This window comes from Hesperophylax consimilis, chromosome 17 (genome assembly GCF_061612785.1).
Source record: "Hesperophylax consimilis isolate HC1 chromosome 17, BYU_Hcon_1.0, whole genome shotgun sequence".
NCBI lineage: Eukaryota > Metazoa > Arthropoda > Insecta > Trichoptera > Limnephilidae > Hesperophylax > Hesperophylax consimilis.
Window position 1 is genome coordinate 4,123,015 of NC_142852.1, and position 21,988 is coordinate 4,145,002.

At 39.6% G+C, this 21,988-nt stretch overlaps 1 protein-coding gene across 1 annotated transcript in view; it reads right to left on the reverse strand.

Annotated features, from left to right (window-relative positions):
* Positions 1-862: 862 nt before the first annotated feature.
* The window catches only part of LOC149415801 (zonadhesin-like), an 86,303-nt gene continuing 65,177 nt past the window's right edge, over positions 863-21,988 (reverse strand). The window contains exons 9-17 of the mRNA XM_089641630.1: positions 20,095-20,280; positions 14,036-14,218; positions 12,606-12,782; positions 11,602-11,799; positions 10,922-11,110; positions 10,197-10,370; positions 9,148-9,249; positions 2,008-2,190; positions 863-1,146 (exon numbers count right to left, since the gene is read on the reverse strand). Coding sequence (XP_089497756.1) covers positions 944-1,146; positions 2,008-2,190; positions 9,148-9,249; positions 10,197-10,370; positions 10,922-11,110; positions 11,602-11,799; positions 12,606-12,782; positions 14,036-14,218; positions 20,095-20,280 — 1,595 coding nt within the window. The 3' untranslated portion in view covers positions 863-943. The remainder of the gene's footprint in view (positions 1,147-2,007; positions 2,191-9,147; positions 9,250-10,196; positions 10,371-10,921; positions 11,111-11,601; positions 11,800-12,605; positions 12,783-14,035; positions 14,219-20,094; positions 20,281-21,988) is intronic.

Here is a 21,988-nt window from a genome sequence, read left to right on the forward strand (position 1 = left end):
CAAATAAGTGCTAAAACATTGTTCCGTGAGTGGATATTGGCACACGAAAAATTCTGAAAATGTCACTTAAAAACCAAAAAAATATGTTTTTTTTAGCTTCATTAATGCGCAATAGGCTAATGAACATATTGGCTTTCATAACTCAGTTTTGCAAAAAAAGGTCTATTGAACATACAAGAACTAGGACATTGAGTAGGTACGATAAAAAATAGATTACAGGCTTTCAGTAGACAGTGCAGTAGTGTATAGTAGACATTAGGTATGAGAAAATATAGATTAATGGCTTGCAGTAGACAGTGCTGTAGTCTATAGTAGAAAGTAGGTATGATAAAATATAGATTACAGGCTTACGGTAGACAGTGTAGTAGTTTATAGTAGACTGGCGTCCTTCATTTGAGAAATATTTTAAGATTTGGAAATGGGAAGTGAAAAAGATCGTACAGAAGCGACATAGTTTGAGTTTGAAGAACATCCTTACGTAATTGTTTTACAGATCAGGTTGGAACTTTACTCTAGCTCTTTGCTGAGTTACTCCTGCTCTGATGACGGATGATGTAGAACTCAGGTTTGTGGTCCCAGGTGGAACTGTGTTGGAAAATTATTAGTAGGAATTTCAGGATGAGAATTTGGAACAATACAACAGAATCAGCCCAAACTGAATCCGAAAAAACACAGCAATAATGTATTAATTTTTATTTGCTAAATCTCGCAATTTTAATAACAGAAATATGTACTTAAATACAGGTTTGCGCAAAGAATTTATGTTTACTCAATAATATTTTTTTTTACAATAGGGGAAAAAATATTATTTTTAATATTTCCAAAAGGTAGTTTGAAACATGCTGTATAGAATCACATCTGTTTGAGTGGTTAATATGTTCATTGTTATTCAAGATTATGTTATTCAACATTTTATGTTATTCAAGATTATTTAAAATATTATTTAGTAGTTGGTGGCCTTTTTAGGACAATTCTTGCGGGCCACACAGGTGGCATCCGCAGCACTCTTCTTCAGGAAGCCGATCTTGCAGCGGCACCCCTTTGCTGGCACCTTGTCCTTGCATTGGGCCACCGTGGGGCACTCACACGTGCCACTGGCGCAGGGACTCGGAGAGGCCACCAGTTCGGAGTTGGGGTCAGTGCAGCCTGGAATCAGAGTGTTTATTTGCTACAATGTTGAACATGTGGGCTTGGGTGCGAAAATGAACAATCTGAATTGATATTGCTTATTCAATATGCGGTGCTAACAGTATGGAAGATTGACACCATCTACAGTTTCTTGTGTTTAGAATGAACCAAATGCTTGTGTAGTTAGATACAATGCAGAATGAGTTAATGATGAATATCAATAACTCCACAGTTATATTTTTACAAAAGAGAGTACGAAAGCAGTACGAAGTCTCGTCGTGAATAATGAACACTTGTAGCTGGTGGACGAGTTTGTGTATTGAGAGATGGAAATGTTGAAAGAAGGATAAATGTAGGACTGACAGCGATAGTGGCTAATGAAAAGTTGTCAAGAGAAGCAAGGCTAACAGTCCACAATGGAGTATTGGTACACACCCTGGTGTATGGCAGTGAGGCATGACACTGGTACAGGAATGATTTAAGAGGAATGCTTATTGGAAAGATTGTTTCAGTTGATGCCGCTATGCCATCAAATCGATACCTTTTAGTCATAATCAGACACTAAAAATGAGGTTCGTACCAAAATAAAACCCTTTTGATATAACTGTGCATTATCTGGGTCAACGCCCTCTGAGCCTTTTCTGTTTCTGTGCCTTTTGGTGGTACAACAAATAAAAAAGTATTACTTCTATAGGAAACACACAAGAGGTACTGCAAGGATTAGTATTGGGTCCAACATTGTTTGTAACTTTCTTAAAAGTTACCGGCCGTAGCTTGCCACTGGGTTGACCTATAGCACAGGTTATTCATTGAATTGTTCTCGGGGCGGCGGTATCCAAAATGAGAATATTTGTAATTCATCAATCAATTTGTTCTTACATTTTTCTGGTTTGACGCACTGATTGGCCAGGCCTCTGACGAATCCAGGTAGACAGCGACACGCGACAGGGCAACCGGGCGGCTTTGTACATTTGGCTGCTTCACCTGAAAACACCATGGCGCAAGTCCGGTCCGCGCACAGCGCGCAGGTGTCCACTATTTCATTCGCACCACATTGGGAGGCTGGAAATATTAAGAAATTCGTAATAATTTGCAAATTCAAATCAGAAGGGGCTGCAATGCATGAGATATGTGTCCACTCTCAATAGTAATACACCATAAAAATTGCATTTGAAAAAAAAGTAATTTTTCAGTTCTTAAGTGAATAATGGGAATTTCTCGCTTTTCAATGAAATAAGACGACATTGTGATATTTTAAAATAAGATATTTGGTAATTGTTCCGTAACGCCAATTGCTTTTGACAGGCCGTGTACTAACCAATTGTATCGTCAGAATTTGAACTGTGTAGTTTAAGTTCGCACAAGTCAGCTAAAACGACGGAAAGCCGTGAGCCGAGCCAGTTGAAAAAACACCGTTCGTCCCGCCGATTCTCGATCGCCGGTTGTCTAATCGGAATAATCCTAAGACGCATTTTTATCGCAATTTACTTTGAAACAACAAGTGCTAAAGAACCACCAGTTCAGTTCCAGTGCTGACAGATGAGGCTGATGCAGATTTCACCATCATTTCACCGGTAAGTTGCTTGTGAAGTAACGTTACGCATTGTGTTTTCGCATTCGCCTGTCAAAAACCATATAATTAATTTATTTGTTATCTGTGTGGAATAGCCCTTGAGTCGGCTATTCCAACCCCTGTTCGTTTTTCGAACATTTTTGGTGCCGAAACTAGGGAACTTTAAGATTATAATCTATCTATGCCAAAACGGATAGTGCTGTGGAATGTTTCTTAAATTTTGAATAATAATCAATTCGAACAGTAATTAGGTAGGTACCTAGCTCTTGAGTATTTACGACCTACCGCGCATATAATTATAATAGATTAAATTATTATCATTTATTTCGTTTCGTTTTTGGGTACGTTTCCAATCGCGTTCATTGAACATGGCCCCAGCCATTCAAACATTGCGCCGGAAACGGACATTAGCGAATAATAGGTTAGTCAAGACACATGAAATAGCAAAAAGCGCTTTGCACGATGCAACTAAGTGCAACTTACTGTTAGCGCATTATACTACTCTGGAAAAGATAGTTCTTGAATTTGAAACGTCTCACGCGGAAATATTAGCTTTAGATGACACAAACGAAATTGATGAGGATAAAATTCGCCAAACCTTTGACGAGATGTATTATCAAATTGTAGAAATTTACCAGGAGTTAACCAGTCAGCCTCTCGATTGTAAGACCGCGAATGCGTGCACAAACGTTAAATTACCAAAAATAAACATTCCAATATTTTCTGGAAATGTCAAGCAATGGCCCAAATTTTACGACATGTTTAACGCTCTGATTCATGAAAACAAATCTTTATCCAACATCGAACGCATGCAGTATTTGTTCTCATGTTTATCTGGAGAAGCTTTAGGGTTAATTTGGACATTTCCAGTACAAGGAGCTCACTACGTTGAAGCATATCAAAGATTAATCGCGCGCTATCGTAACGCGCGTGAACTCGCCTTTACGTGTTGGCGGGAAATGCTAAATTTAAATTTTCCGCCCAACGATCCTTTTGAATTCCGTCGCGTGCTCGATATATTTAACGAGGATTTAACAATTTTAAAGGAATTGGATCTCCCAACGGACAATTGGGACTTCGTGCTTTGTTATTTAATTCTATCGAAATTAGATTCACCTACAAGATGCGCATTCGAACAACTGCAATCTCCTACCGAGCTGCCTTCATATTTGAAACTCAAAGAGTTTTTTTACAACAAATGCGAAGCTCTTGTACGAGACTTACATTTTTCGACTCGCGATAGCAGTACTATTGACAAACCTCTTGCACGGAACTTTAATCAGGCTGCCAAAAAACGCACTTCAGCGCTTCTTTGCGATCTTAAGAAAGGACAGTCTGAAACAAATAGGTCCTCGACCTCCACCACTTATCTGAAGTGCTCCTGTTGCGGGGAAGACCACTCCATTTCCAAGTGCAAGGTATTTGCACTCAAGTCAGTTCAGGATCGCCTACAGTTTGCTCAATCACACCGTTGGTGTTTCAATTGTCTTCATTCTTCTCATTATCTCAAAGATTGTAAATCTTTGTTTACATGTCAAAAATGTCAGCAAAAACACCATACTTTGCTCCATCGAGACGAAAATGCTTCTTTGGAAGATCAGCATCAACACCCCACGACGTCTACGGACCCGGAGACTTCTTCTTCCGACTCTAAAATTCAGGTCCTCACCAATTTAGGAGACAAGTCCATAGTACTATTGTCAACAGCCAATGTTGGCATTCGCGATTCATCCGGCCGTTTCCAAACCTTTCGCGCATTGATCGATTCGGGCAGTCAAGCTCACTTCATCACCGATCGTGCTGCGGAGCTCGTAGGCATCCCTCGTCAAGCCAGTTCTCAGAGAGTTAGCGGCTTAGGCCAATCTTCCGCAACCACGTCGGGAGTCATTCAATTAGAGATCGGTGTTAAGGGACGGGTTCTCTTCAACATCAAGGCACTTACGCTGCCTAGTATCTGCGGCAACATGCCAACTGTTCGTCTAGATAAGTCATCGTGGCATCAGTTGAGAAACTTGCCTCTTGCCGATCCTGACTGTCACAAACCGGGACCGATTGATCTTCTTCTGGGTGCTGAGGTTTTCTCTTCTCTTCTGAGACCTGGTAATGTGAATGGTGGTCCACGTCAGCCATCAGCTTTCAATTCTGCATTTGGTTGGCTTCTTCTAGGTTCAGTTGGTTCGGACACTGCTCACGAAACGAAATCTTTCATCGTTACTAACGAGGACCGGCTTCACGAAGAGGTCCAGCGACTGTGGGAGTTAGACACCATTCCCCAGTCTTCACACCTTACTCCTGAGGAACAACTTTGTGAACAAATGTACTGCACTGACCACTCACGGGACGGATCTTCGGGAAGATACATCGTATCCTTGCCTTTCCGAGAAAGGGGAAGGGATATCTCTTTCCCAGGGTCGCGTGAGATCGCTTTACGCAGATTCCATTCACTCGAGCGCAAACTCATAGCAAATCCAACCTTACGCGAACAATATTCTGCTTTCATGACTGATTATTTACACAGTGGTCACATGACTCGTGTTCCTGGAAAAGATTTGCACAAGGGAAAGTATCACATACCTCATCATTGCATTCTTCGTCCGGGCAGCGCTAGCACTAAGTTAAGAGTGGTTTTCGACGCCTCAGCGACAGATGTGAATGGATCCTCGTTAAATGATACCTTGCTTATCGGTCCAAAGCTTCAAAAGAACCTGTTGGAGCTTTTGCTGAAATTCCGTATACCATCGGTAGTGTTTACTGCTGATGTACGACAAATGTATCGCCAAATATTGGTTCAAGAACCAGATCGCGCTTTCCAGAGAATATTTTGGCGTTTTCATTCGTCGGAACCCATCCAAGAGTACCAACTAAACACTGTAACCTATGGTGTCTCCTCTGCCCCATTTTTGGCTTGTCGTACTGTCAAACAGTTGACCAAAGATGAAGGTTATGATTTACTGCTAGCGCGTCGTGTGCTAACTTCGGATATTTACATAGATGACATCGTCACCGGTTGTAACAGCTTAGAACAAGCTCAACAAACGAAAACCGAAGTTATCGAGCTGTTCAAACGAGGTCAATTCGAATTGCGGAATTGGGCTAGTAACAAACCAGAATTACTCGCCGATCTGCCTCCGGAATACTGCCTCAATGACTTGGTGTCCATGGATGTTGATAACTCTCACATTCTCAAGGTATTGGGATTAAAGTGGGAGCCACGACATGATACATTTTCATTCGAAGTCCTGTGCCTCGATCGCGAGTGTACTAAACGCACTATCCTCAGTGAAGTCGCTCGGGTTTTTGACCCTCTCGGTTTTCTATGCCCTTTGACGTTTTTCGCCAAATCCCTAGTACAAAAGTTGTGGGTTCTAAAGGTTGGGTGGGATGACACCCCCCCTGTTGACATTGTTCGTCAATGGGATCGTTATACTAAACAATTACCGCTCTTGAAGTCGTTCAAAATCCCTCGATGGGTGTCATTCCCTCACATGGAGTTGTGTCAACTTCATGGCTTCTCAGATAGTTCGGAACTTGGATATGGCGCGGTAGTTTACTTGCGAATCACGGATGTTGACGATAAAGTCCAAATATATTTGGTTTGCGCCAAATCTCGAGTCGCCCCAACAAAAAAGATTTCGTTGCCTCGCCTTGAACTGTGTGCGGCAGTTCTTCTAGCAGATCTATTAAAATTCGTCAAAGATTTATACGTACCATTGCTTCCGATCTCCAATACCTTTGCGTGGTCGGATTCAACCATCGTGCTCGCTTGGTTACGTTCTCCTTCGTGTCGATGGAAGACTTTCGTAGCTAACCGTGTCAGTCACATTCAAGATACCCTCGAAGGGATTTCTTGGCATCACGTGTCATCTGGAGATAATCCAGCGGATGTCGCTTCTCGTGGTCAATCTCCAGCCGATCTGATCGATAACACGTTATGGTGGGCGGGGCCTTCGTGGCTGATCCAGTCATCCGATTCTTGGCCGTCTTTCGATGGCAATGTCGACGAAATTGAACTTCACTCTGAGGAACGAGTTCGATCGTTATTTGTCCAACAGGACGAAAATCTGGTGGACCTATTACTAGTTAAATTTTCTTCGATTCGGAAAATCCAACGCATTCTCGGTTACTGTCTTAGATTCATCTACAACCTACAGAATAAAGAATCTCGTCGTTTGTATCTTCCATTAAACCGTGCCAAAATTCACACTTCACTTTTGACAGTAGTTAAACGCACTCAACATGTACATTTTAATGATGATATCACGCGCTTTAAAAAGGGCAACCTTATGTCGAAACAAATGCGGAAGCTTAATCCCTTCATTGACGACCACGGTGTGCTCAGGGTGGGTGGCAGGTTATCACGATCTGGGCTTTAATTCGAGCATAAACATCCTGCCCTACTTCCTCGCGAATCTAAGCTTACTTCTCTTGTGATAGACGCTGTACATCGAGAACATTGTCACCCAGGCATTAACACAATGCAATATTTCTTGACACAGCAGTTCTGGATTCTGTCCCCCAAGCGCGCCATCAGACATTGTCTGTCAAGGTGTATACAATGTTATCGCATCCAGCACCTCTAGAACCTTTCATGAGTGACCTACCCGCCGCTCGCGTTAATCAGGTCAAACCATTCTCGATTGTGGGCATTGATTACGGTGGTCCGTTTCGTATAAAGGCCGGCAACCATCGCGGCGCTAAGATAAACAAGGCTTATCTTTGCTTATTCGTCTGTTTTACCACCAAGGCTCTACATCTTGAAGTCGCTTCTGACCTGTCTTCCGAAGCTTTTATTGCAGCGCTACGTCGATTTGTAGGTCGACGAGGTCGTGTAAACGTCATACACTCAGATTGCGGCACGAATTTCGTTGGAGCTAAGACTCAGCTCAATTCTTTTATGCAGACTGCTTCACAGTCAGAACAATTTGAGTTCCGTTTCAATCCACCATCGAGTCCCCATTTCGGTGGCGTATGGGAGATTCAGGTTAAATCGGTTAAAACTCATCTCTATCGCTTAATCGGTAACCAAACGTTAACTTTCGAGGAGCTGACGACATTATTCGTGCAGATTGAGGCCATGCTAAACTCTCGGCCTCTTTACCCGATGAGTTCTGACCCAAACGATTTACGCGTGTTGACTCCAGGTCATTTTTTGACTTTGGAACCCTTGACTTCCGTGCCGGACGAGGATTATACTAATCTAAAAATCAACCGTCTGAGTCGCTGGCAACTCATTCAACGTTTCCAACGGGTTTTTTGGAAATGTTGGAAGTTTGAATATCTCCAATCGCTAACTCAGCGCGCCAAGTGGACCGAAGATTGCAGCTCACTGTCTGTGAATGATGTAGTGATAATCCGACTCGAATATACTGTCCCTTTGCACTGGCCTCTCGCGCGAGTCGACAAATTGCACCCAGGTCCCGACGGCGTTGTGCGTATCGCTACGGTTCGTACATCGAATGGTTCTCTTCTCACGAGACCATTAACCAAATTATGTCCATTGCCTAGTCAATGTGACTAATCATCTTCGCTTCCGCGGCGCATTCTCTCTTATCGATTTTCGTTAGTCTTATTTTCATTATTTTCTTTTCTTATCATTTTCATTATTATTATTAATACATATATTTTTTTTTCTTTTTCTTCTCTCTTTTCACTGTTCTTCATTCACGCAACGTTTCACAGCATTGCCCGTTTTTGGTTTCTACATTTTCTTTAAAATACACGTTGTTGTATTTTGGTGGGCGGAATGTTCCGTAACGCCAATTGCTTTTGACAGGCCGTGTACTAACCAATTGTATCGTCAGAATTTGAACTGTGTAGTTTAAGTTCGCACAAGTCAGCTAAAACGACGGAAAGCCGTGAGCCGAGCCAGTTGAAAAAACACCGTTCGTCCCGCCGATTCTCGATCGCCGGTTGTCTAATCGGAATAATCCTAAGACGCATTTTTATCGCAATTTACTTTAAAACAACAAGTGCTAAAGAACCACCAGTTCAGTTCCAGTGCTGACAGATGAGGCTGATGCAGATTTCACCATCATTTCACCGGTAAGTTGCTTGTGAAGTAACGTTACGCATTGTGTTTTCGCATTCGCCTGTCAAAAACCATATAATTAATTTATTTGTTATCTGTGTGGAATAGCCCTTGAGTCGGCTATTCCAACCCCTGTTCGTTTTTCGAACAGGTAATAATATTGATATTTCAATTGTGAGTATTAGTTTGATGAAAATAATAGTAATTACTTATTGGTGTAAATTGTGTAATTATGTATGTATCAAAGGACCATTGATTGTATATAATGTTAAATATGTTGAGTGATCTCATTTGATTCAGAGTTATTGAAAACATAGTAAACATTATCTCACTCGACCTTGGAGGATATTATTCCTCCAAGCCCTTGATCTAGTTTATAAACATTTATTTAAGAAGAAAGTCATCTAAAAGAACTAACTTGGCCGCGCAATACACTTCCCGCCCTTGTCCTTGACAAATCCACTCTTGCATTTGCAGCCATCTGCTGGGTTTGCGTTCAAGTCTCCCTGGCATGGTTTAGCTGCAAAAAGAGCAAAGGCATCGATAAGAAATTTTTACATACCTATGTAAAAATGTATGACGCTTTAAATACAATGTATTCGATTGGCGTTTTTGGTTGGTTAAAAGAGAAATATTTGACGGCCTCTGTTGTCGAGGGGTAAGACTATCAATTAAGAATCTGTAGTTCGCTGGTTCGAATTGGATCCCATCCTGCACAAGTAAAGATAATTTGAAATTTTGACAATTATTTCATCAAATGTATATTGACGGTACGTTTCAGAGTGTCAGATACTCTCAATATCGCCCTGGTGTAGGACCAACATTCAGAATGGAAATGTTGCTTGAAATGAATTTATATGTTGTGCGGTGACAAGATCTGAATACTCAAGTATTCCTCCACCTTCCTCTTACCTATCTCCTTAACGACCCCACTATATCCAGCTTCACAACACATCTCACTGGCTCTAGGCTGTTGAAATTCTTGTGCTGTAATCCAATTATGCGACTGTCATGATACCGGGAGGAAACTAATATGGTGGTAGCTAGTCGCTAGTACCCAAAAAGCTTTGTAACAAGTGAAAAAAATTAAATGAGCAATGAAAACTTTTTAAAAATCACAAAAAGTGTAGAAAATCTGATGATGGTTGGTGTTTTTTAGGAATAAACTGTATACTGCTGGCCGGAACGCCTTGCAGAAGCATTTATTGTTGCAGATCTTGTTGATGATGGTGAGACACTAGCAAGTGATCACACAGTAAGACACTTAGGTTTGGTAGTTTTTTGGATGTTGTTTGGACTGGCTAAACACTGCTCGACTGAAATTCAGACATTGTTGCCGTCCCTGGAGAAGCCCACCTTGCAGTAACACGTCTTGTCGAAAGTCTTGTTGATGATAGTGGAACCCTTGTAAGGATATTACAGTAAGGCACACAGATCTGATAGTTGATGGTTGTTGTTTAGACTAACCTGGACACTGCTTGACTGGAATGCAGACGTTCTTGGCGTCCCGAGCGAAGCCCGCCTTGCAGTAGCACTTTTTGTTGCAGGTCTTGTTGATAATAGTACAAGGTTGCCCAAGGGTGGCGCAAGTTGTATCGCAAGCGGAGCTGCAGTCGAAGAACTCGTTCACTCCGCATTTCTCTGAAGGTAAATACAAAATGGACTTTATTATTTGGTAATATAAGGTCACTGGCGGTGGACTGATCTAGTGGAAAGCTCGCTGATGGGTGAGTTTGGGAACATAAATACACTGAACGGAATGCCTTAAAGAGAAGGCGATTCTTACACTTCCACGTTAAAAAAAAGTTTAGATGATTAGAGGCAGTCAGTAAACCTCAGTGCTTCTGACTCATTTGGGATGCTCAGTGAATGGTAATTTTTTAATAAAATTGAGAGTGAATCTAGATTTTGTGAAGACTTAGGTTTGACAGGAAACATTTCCCAGCTAATCTGCTGTACACAATGCCAGCAATTCCCCTTTTTTCATTCAGAAATTTCAAACGTTTTTCTGTGTTTTTTTATGTTTGTTTGTTTTTGTTTTTGTATTTTAGTTGCAGGGGGATTTAAAATTCTAGGTCGAAGTATAATTTCACTTGAAATCTGATGGTTGTCAATTGTTTTGCCATAACATGAAGAGAGAAGATCAAACAGTAAAATATAAATTTAAAAAGAAGAACGAAGGGTCTTCTTACGACAGTCAGCTTCCTTGATGCATTTCTTCTCGTAGTCCCTGACGAAGCCGGGTTTACACTTACAGCCTCCGCCCTTGAGGCAGGACTCCGTGCAGGCTGTAGTAGGGGGGTCCTTGCTATTGGCGCAGGTGCGGGGACATAGGTCTCCACAGGCTGAGAACATGGCGTTCACGTCTCCTCCGCAAGATTCTGTAACCAGCGAACGGTACATTAATAGTAGGTACCCTCTTTTAAAGATAATACTTCAAAAAACATGATCGAAACAGATCAAATATTCAACATGTTTGAAATGCCGACTATACTTCAAATAAACATAAAACACCACCTACTAAAACCATAAAATTTCAATAAACGTCCACCACGCAGTTGGTGGGCAGAAGCATCCGATGTTAACACCCGGAAAAACTTCACCTCCATGAACACAGGCACCTCTGCTCAGTCACCGACCATAGCTTGTCACTTGGGGTGACCTATATCAGAGGTGTTGATTATCCAATTAATGGTTTCCAGGGTGGCGGTACCCACGCCCACCTCTCAAAATGATTAACGGAAGACATTGGACTTGGCAAGATTGCAGTTCCGCTGAGTTTATGCTGCTGAATCCTTCAGAATAAAAATTGTCCTGCTGTTAGCCAACCTAAGATGGTGCACCAGGAGAATACGTAAGATTCACAACTTACGATATGGTTTATCATCAACGCACAGTCCTGTATCGTCCCTGCAGGCGCCTTTCGGGCAACGGCAGTAAGGACGGCAGACCAGGTCCGGTTGATCTATTCCCTCGCAACCCAAAGGCCCGTCTTTTACGCAGCGCTCGTCTAAGCAGGAAGGCTTGCAGGCATCATAAACTGAGGGCAGGGGACAGTCGAAAGGCTGGGCTGAAAAAATCTTAAGATACATGTCTTGATCATAGCGAATGCAAAATCATTGTTGGAATCCAGTGAATTTCGTTTTTTTCACAATATTACATACGTATGGGGACTACTTTAACTCGTCCCACATATGATAACACTAAATAATTACTCCGCCGCCTGAAGCCCCGGGAGAGCCAGGCGCGGACGGGAACGCAACTCTCTGCCATTCTAGTTTCAACTTTCGACCAAACCACCACTCTCTACTACCACCGTCTCTGCGTTCACTCAACTTGTAAATTCATTCTCGCAAATAAATTCAACAAAGATCGCAGACCTTTATCTTTCAATCATCAGAATTCCTTGAACACAGATTTACGATACCGGCAGCCATCGTAAATTACATTTATCCTGCCATACTGGTGATCCCGACTTTACGCCGCCATACTGGTGATCCCGACGTTCACGCTGCCATACTGGTGACCCCGACGTGATCCACGTATCTAACAAACTATCACTCACTTACTGAAGGGGTGGGCAGATAAGATGGACTGCCACACAACTCTGACTTGGTACGTACTCTAAATCGTACATCATTAAGTCTCTCATATTCTGTTATTCTGATTCCTGACATAGCCAGACCCAAGTTTTATTTCTATTTGGAGGTGGGTATCGGTACCGCCGCCCCAGGAACCATTTATTAGGTTTTGGATTTATCATTATACATTACACAAGCAAGCAGTCCCTGTGGGGAGAATTATGTTAAAAACATGCACCATGATATATTTTTGCGCATTACCATAACCATGACATAAAAGTATTTCTTAACTTACGACACTCCCTGATGTCAATGCAGTTGCCAAACCTGTCCCGCTTGAAGTTGAGTTTGCACTTGCAGGCGGGCGTACAGGGGATGTCCCGACTGCACCTGAACATGACTCCGATGGTATCACATGTCTCCGGGGGACAGGAGTAAGTGCACAAGTCAAGAACCTGGTTTTCTCCGCACACTGAAAACATCATATTTTATTTTACTTTTTAACCCTTCAAGCTGCAAGGAGATTTCCGGACACAAACCTTATATTTGTCCTATAGAGCCACATCGGGAGAGATACGGACGTCTATACACTATAAAAGTATTTTTTTCTATAATGCGGTGATGTTATTTGATTTGTTCACCACTAGAAATTATTCTTCTCAGTTTTTCTCAAACATTTACACCCAATTCCATGGATTAAATCCTAAAACATTGTTTTCTTACTGATTTCATTAACAAATTAATGTGTTTTCTAAATATCGCATACTCTCAAAATAGTGGAAGTTTTTGATTTTCGATATTAAAATGTCATTATTTAAAAACATTGTAATACAACACCTGAAAGATAATTTTATCTAGTTTTCAAAATGGTGTTTGTTTATACGACAACTTCAGGAAAATAAATATATAACCTATATAACACATGTAAAATATCTCGGAAACATTATGAAATTCTAAAAGAAATTTAACTGTCGTTTGGATTTGTAGACAAACACGTTTAAAAGCTTGAAGGTTTAATTTAATTACCAGCTTTATCATTCAACAGTCTCAAGTCCCAGAGACGGTAGGACTATGAGTCCATTAAACCCAGAGTCAAGTAAGCCTCACAGAAGCTGGGCGTACTGTACAGGGCCCGCAGATACTGCAGATAGTACACAACTGCTGACCCTGTGCAAATAGCAAGGGCGCCTCATTGGCAGCCACCTCTGGTGTAGAGCTCGAAAACCCTGTACTCTGTGCAGAAACAGGCATTCCGTTTGATACATCCCCCTATCTTAACAAAAATATTGAAATCTTTAGAGCACAAGTGTTGCTTTTATTGCTCTACCGGTATTTCAATGGCAAATGCTCCGAAGAACTAGCGTCAATGATCCCTTCGGCACCGGTGCATATTTGGCAAACACGCCAAACGCACACCCAACATTTTTACACGGTTGAAAATTGTCAACAAATGGGTGGTTTCTACAGCTCGGCAGTGGAACGATTTGACAGGTTTTGAAATGTTCGCTACAAGACCCGTGTTCACTCCTTCCTCTCCTCAAAATGTCCCTCAACACTGCGTCCCCGTAGATGACAGTAAAACACGTTTGTTTTAAACTATGACATACCAAAATAATTAAATAATTGAAAGGATTATATGCTTGACGTTTTATCAAATAACCTATCTTAAAATGTGATAAAACTGGGTGGTAAATAAAATAAAACCAGTGAAATCAATATACTCACCACATTGATCAGGGCTCACGCATTCCCCGTTGGCGTTCTTGAAGAAGCCAGCCTTGCATTCGCATGCAGGTGCGCCGGCTATATAGTCGCACGTCCTGTTCTTGCCGAGGTTCGCACAGTCCTCGGCGCATGCGCTCACGCAGGGGCTGTATTGCATATTCTTCTCGGGACAGACGTCCACTACTACAAACAGAAATTTGATGAGAACCTAAAAGAAAGACAAACGATCCCACGTTATGAATAATACAAAAATATTTTGAATTCTCCTACTTCAATCATTAAAATCAGTGAGGGAATGGTGTTTGCGCAATAATGGAGTTCTTACCTAGAAGAGACATAGAGCCCACATTACCTAGCTGGAAACAAGACGCATTGGCTATCTAAGCTATTAACTGAACACTTTGACCAAAAAAACTTATTTCAACATACACATACTATCATTAATAGATCAGTTAGACAAGTTTACAACAACAAAAACATATAAAACTCAGATGGTAAACACATGCTTTGGAAAAAGATACCACAAATACCAGGTATTAAAAGCATTCAACAATCTTCCACTCAATACAAAAACTGAGGGAAATGAAAAACATCTCAGATACAGAATCAAAAGATGGACAGACGATGAATAATTTGATGAGCAAGATGATGAATAAGACGATAAACAAGATGATAAACAAGACGATGAAAAAGCAGATGTAATAGACGATTTACAAGTCGATGAATAAGACGATAAACAAGACGATGAAAAAGCAGATCGTCGCCCCAGTGCTTAATTGTCCAAACGACCATTTTAGCGAAAATGACTTTTTAACGCAATATTGTTAAGGATCAAATTACGCGTCGTTCGATGAAGAAAAAATAGTTTTATCAGCCTGCTACAATTAGTTATAAGCATTTTAAAATGTCAATGTCCACAACGATATTCTAAAAGTGAGTCCTTGTTTGGCCAATCTCCTTACTAGGCCAACCTCCTAGAGTCGAGAATTAAAATTGCGTGCTAGTTTGTTCAAACTCCACCAACCGACCAATTACAGCACGATGCGAGGATCACGTGATGCCGCCATCTTATGTTTTTACATCCCAACTGTGTTTGTTTTATGGTGTTACGCGGAAGTAAAAAAGCATTTAAATATATACTAAGTAGTTTTTGATTGACAAAACAACAGGAAAATGTCAATAACTAATTACATAAGTGCATACATACGCAGCAGTGCGGAAATAGAGCGGTAGGTGTTAGTTTTAAATATCTCCATCAATACCAAATTTGTTTTGTTTTTTACATTGCAATGAACTTTGCTATACAGCGTGTTCATTTTTCTGTTTTCGCTCAGACTCTACTTTTTGCAAGTTTCTGCTGTCAAAATTGGTTTTGTTGACTGACGATTCATATTAAACTTAGTATTTCAATTCGAAATTTTCAGTATATCCGTATTTGTATGTAGCCGTTTGAGATTTACAAATTGATTTATAGTGATTAGGCAGTTTGATGAAATAAATTATAGATACCTATATAATAAATTGTAGTTATATAATAAATTATAGTTATATAATAAATTATAATTCTGATTTTTTCCTCATTTGTGTGTTTTGGGGTTTTGATTACTAATCTGAGTATTACAAACAAAAAGGGTAGGATTTTAAATTTTAGCCAAAAAAACATGTATAGGTATATTATTCACTGAAATAATTTGCATAAATTTCATATAATTTAAGTGATTTAGTTTTTTGGCCACGCGTACTGTTTAGGCGCAATTCCTAGTTGAAGTTTGATGAATGAATTTGAAATTGACGGCAAAAACGAAAAAGAGTACTAAATTTTACTTTTTATGTGTAGATATCACATATTATATTTTATGAAATCCACCCTAAATAATAAAATCTAAAAAAGTTACTTGTGGCTTGGTAAGTCAGTTCCTACTTTTGTACCTAATCATAGAATTAAGTTTTACTTTTTTTGAATGTTAAATATTCCATAAGCCGCCTATTGCTTAAATGTGCTGTATTTACATAATTTACCCAAACCACGAACCTAATAACCTATTTTGTGCTTGTAAATAGTTGTTTCATATAGTTATTGTTGAAGCGAAGTGTAGTTTCAATAAGTTATACCAAAAAGTAGGCGGCTTACGGAATAATTACCTTAATGAGTAGGTACTATTAGATTTTGTAAGAATGTTGTATTATTAGTGTTGATTCTCATCACTTTTGTGTGTTTTATCTACAGAATCACAAAAGTGAAAAAAAATATTGTTTTTTAACGACAAAAACAATGATGGACCCGGTGAACCTGAACCTGTTTGTCAAAATAATGTTATTTTCCTTCCTATAGAAACACCACATAATATTCCATCGTTGTCCCATGATGGTTTACATGAATACGATGATATTGTAAATAACGAAACAAAAATTAATAAACAGATAATATCACCAACGAGAAAAAGATTAAGGCAACCGGACAAATGGAAAAGAAATATATTTAAAAAAAACTTGAGAAGAAGGTGAGGAATATATAAATATTGAAGGGAAATTAAGACCAGAGAATAACGCATTGTGGGATGAAACAACAAATGGCAGAAGTGGAGACGATCTGGCAAGCGCCTTAGTAATTTTTTTAAAGAGCGTTATAGAACATTTACCATCCACTTTTAATAAATTAATATTACGGTCAGATTCGTGCCACAAAATCGCAACTCTCCCATCGTATGGGATCCACCCAACCCTGCAAAGTCGGACTGCGGACTTTCTGAGGGGAAGAACAATTCAAACCGTGGTTGACGGCTCCTCTTCCTCACCGCACCAAATCAATGCGGGGGTGCCACAAGGATCTGTGCTGTCACCGACGCTGTTTTCGCTGCACATCAACGATCTCGTTGAATGTGCACCAATTCCCTGCTACGCTGATGACAGCACCGTTCACGAGAGTTATCTTTTTGACAGGCTTCCTTCCACCTATGATGTCCGAACAGCTCGGGAAGTTTTGAAGTAAAAACGAGATGGTTCGTGCCTGGGGTAAGGCCAACTTGGTCAGTTTCAACGTCTCAAAAACCCAAGCGTGTCTGATTTCGGCAAAGAGGGAGATCAATATACTTCGCATCCACCTTCTTTATTTGATGACCTTTCTTTAAAGAAAGGTAATAAAGTCTCCATCATGAAAGTATATGACGACGCTATCGTTGGTATCTTCAATATATCGTTGATATATTGAAGATAAAGTCTGGTGCAATTTGATGGGAGCACTTTCCCCAATAAAGACTCCATTGAAATGCTTGGAGTTAGTATATCAGACCGGCTCAAGTATCGAGGATCCATAGAAGCCCAAGTAAATCAGGCTTCCAAGAAGCTGGACGTCTTGTACACGGCTAGGAGATTCTGCAACAGTGACCAGCTGCTGACCCTGTACAAGTCTCAAGTCCGCCCAACAGTTGAATTTGGGAGCCACCTCTGGGCTGGTGCCCCAAAATACTTAATTAACCTACTTGAATCTGTGCAAAGGAGGGCGATCCGTCTGATTGACAATCCGTTGTTAACAGACCGATTGCCTTCTCTATTGCATAGACGCAATGTGGGCATGCTGTGTCTGTTCTACAGGTATTTCAATGGACCTGCTCCAAGGAGCTAGCAGCATTGATCCCTGATGCACCGGTGCACGTGCGCGAAACTCGACGGACACGAGCGGAACACCCGTTTACGGTTGACGTTAGCTTCATGAGAACGTGTCGTTTTTTGTAAGTCGGCTCGTATGTGGAACGAGCTACCGGCATCTCTCTCCTATAATCCGAGCCTCTTCAAGGCCCGCATTAATAAATCCCTTCCTACAGCCCCTACCTTAACCCGCCTCACAACGCCGCCCAACCGGGTGGTTACATTCTTCCCCTGTCTGTACACTGGCAGGGACGCTCTTGTGAGGAGTAAGAGATCCAGCCTACTGAGGTCATCTTCAGACTGGTACAGATATTCCTTAAACTGTGGTTTATATACATTAAATTTAGGGAGGGGGATTAAAAGGGGTGGAATGCAATGATTTTATTCAAATTATATGGATATCCCATGTTTGTTGCTATGTCGTAACAACGAAGATGGAAGTCTAAAGATGGTTGATAGGCTAAACCCGGTCACGGTCATTAATAAAAAAAAGTTGGACATTGTTTAATATATTATTATCATGGAAGTAAATTATTATAATGGAACTGTTGAGTACCTGGCACGCGTTTCAATGCCACTCAAAGAAAGATTTGTCCCGCATAATAATAATAATAATAACATAGCATTTATATAGCGCAGTTTTGTGTTGTTTCACTTCAAGTGCGCTTAACTATAATAAACTTAAAATAAAATTTCCAATTGTGTTCCTTTAAAAAAAATTAATTACCCACAAACCCCCCCCCCCTCACTGATTACCCTCACCCTTCCCTCTTTCAGTCCCTACTGCTAAGCTACAAGAAATAATGCACACATTTTTATAACAACTCGAGCGCCACCTATTATACAATCTGAATGCAAATTTCATAACGCCAGAGTTCATATTTTGTATGGGAACCTTCGCCGGCGTGCGCAAAGCAACTCACCAAAGTTTCATCACAATCGGTTGAATGATATAGGAAATAATAAGAGAATCTTTATACAAATTTCACAACGCTATAGTTCAATATAATATAGGGAAACCTTCGCGGGCGTGCGCACAACTCAAAGTTACAAAGTTTTATCGCAGTCGGCAGAGTGGTATGGGAAATAAGATGTGAATTTGTATATAAATTTCATAACGCCAGAGCTCACTTTTATGTATAGAAAAGGTATAGGAAATAAGAAGGAACAAATAAAGAAAAAACCACTTTTATAAATATATATATATATATAGATTTCACCACGAATTGTCAGTATCCAAAATAGAAATATTGAAAAAAAACTCATCCTGTATATAACTAAAGGTGGTCGTTTGAACAAACAAGCACGGAAAGTTCTACGCAAAAGTTGCCCTATCTCCAATTCCAGTTTGTTCAATCTCCTTTTACAAAATTCTGGTGGTGCGTTTTTGTTCAATCTCCATTTTAAAATGTAAAAAAAAGTATCAAAAACTATCCTTAGTCAATTTACAAAGAATTACTTAAACTGGTGAGACCTTTAGCTTGACGGAAATATCTTCATCTTAAACACCTGTCATAATGTTTCATTGAAATAATTTAAGAAAACCTCCTCCTGTAAAATTTGCAAATGGTCGTTTGGACAATTAAGCACTGAGGTGACGAGATGTAATAGACGATTTACAAGTCGATGAATAAGATGATAAACAAGACGATGAAAAAGCAGATGTAATAGACGATTTACAAGTCGATGAATAAGACGATAAACAAGACGATGAAAAAGCAGATGTAATAGACGATTTACAAGTCGATGAATAAGACGATAAACAAGACGATGAAAAAGCAGATGTAATAGACGATTTACAAGTCGATGAATAAGACGATAAACAAGACGATGAAAAAGCAGATGTAATAGACGATTTACAAGTCGATGAATAAGACGATGAACAAGATGATGAAAAATATGATAACAAGAAGATTATGAAGAGATGATGAACAATATGTTGAACACGACGATGAACAACACAAAAAACACAAAAAGATGATGAACAAGATGACAGAAAATTCTAGGTAATTACAAGAAAAACGATAGTTAATATTAAATATTAACTCAATATCAAAAAATCAATATAATGTCTTTAAAAAATTTTTAAAGACATTATATTGATTTTTTGGAATAACTTAGTGAGTAAAACCTCAAATTGTAATATTTAATTATTGAATACAATATTATTTTAATAAAATATGAGAAAAATGAAGACAATGTTGGTAGTTCTTATATGAAGTATGATACAGTTAAATATGACCAAATGAGATAGAGTCCCATTAGATCAGTTGGTAGAGCGGTGCCCCGGCAAGGCAAGGGTCCTGGGTTCTAGTCCTAGATATGACCGTATCTTTTTCTGATTTTTCTGTTTCAGATTTTCATTTAAGATTCGCTAATATTGTCTTCAATAATTAAAAAATAAATTGACTTACTGCAGTCTACAATTGGTATGCACATTCCCCCAGCAGTTTCCCTCACGAAGCCTTCATCACAGATGCAGCCAGCGGTGCATTGCGAAGTGCAGTTGTAGTTGGTGATGCCGAAAGTGGCACAAGTCCTCACGCAATCGTCATTGCCGCAAGTGGAGTACACTTCGTTAGCAGCCGGACACTTGGGAACTGTAAGATCAAGATGTCGGGTGAACAATACACGTTTAAGCAAGTAGGGTGAAGAGATGTAACGCGTCCAAGCCGAGGTTTTGTCTGCGGTCAGGAACGGCTGCAATACATTAGTTTACCATATTGGCAATACTTTAGAGGTAAACTCTTTTCCTGCCAAAAACTCTTGTAGACAAAAATAATTTTAGTTTGTTTTAGAAATGTGTTTCATTTTGCAAATACGGTTCGTTCTACTCATTAAGTGCGATGTCTATCTTTTCATTACAATGTAATGTTACATTCTGAAGTGAACCTGCGTAAGTATGTAATAAGCATTTATGACGTCATGTTCATACTAATCAAACAAAAAATATGGCACCTTCCTGTTCCCAGATTGAAAAGAATATCTACAACAAATTTGTGTGAATGAATGAAATGGCTTCAAATAACATCATACATAGTTAAATGAACAGAAGGCATTAGAAAGAGATAGTAGAATATATATACCGGTGCAATGGTTATATTATTAATAACGCCCCTCGTTTCTCTTGCGGCCCACTGACTGTAAATAAGTGATTTTTGAGTACATGCAAATGAAAAGAAACTCCATCAGATTTGGTTTTTGCTCGAGAAAGATTTGTGCACATCTCAAAGCACAAGAAGGCTTTTTTTCACAAAAAAATAGCCTAGTGCGACGTGTTTGGGGCAGCCGGTGACAGCTTGTCTGACTGACGGACCTATGTACGATACTAAACGCAGTAAATCACCAGCTTGTCCACTGGACTCAGTTCAGTACAACCACGCACGTTGTCTCAGTAACATGTATTTATTTATTGTTCTTAAGTTTAATTTGTAGAACTTCATTTTATTTTATATATATTCAATAATATTGTTATTGGGTTTATAAAAACAGTTTATTTTTAAACAAGTTCTGCTGTGTAATTATTATTACGTGTGACAGCTGTTTCGCCCTCTGAAGGCATTATCAAACTGGGGGTAGCCCACTTACAGACGATACATTTATATTATTTCTAGGTAGGTATTTTAATTTCAATTACTGATTTCTTTATTGATTTCTGAGTAAAATATTAGAAATAATTAATGGTTATTACCCCAGCAAAGTTTCCCCAATTAGTGTAATGTTTATATTTGACTGAATGTCTTTATGTTAGTTATTCCCAAACGATGACTCATAGGGTTATTTTAATAGCATAATTAAGTACTTCATAGTGCACTCATAGTTGCACTAGGTTTGAAGATATCTAGTAGGGGTGAACATTCATTGACTTTTACACTTTTATTTTTAGATTAGACATTTTTTTAAAGTTTATTTTTCTAAGTTTTCAATTTATCAGATATAATTTCGCCGATGTGTTCACGAGTATCGTAATCCAGGGTATCAAATTTCCATGGATGCAGTTTAAAAGTTAATTCCGAATGCAATACCTCGATGAAGTGAAGTATTGTGTCCCTTTTCCGACAACATTCCTTAGTCTCCTCCTTCAGCCATATCCTCTGCGCTCGATGCACAGTTTTTATGGCTGCCGAGGATTTGCTTTTGGTAGAAATATGCACGTACTTGGGGATCACGTTTAAGGGCCAGCTTTCCGCGTAAAGAATTTAGATTTGGGTAACACCCACAAAATAAACAATATTTAGTGTTAAAAGAATCCGACAGAGGTGTCTGAATTCGTATTAGGAATAATTTTGGGGATTATTTAATAATTTA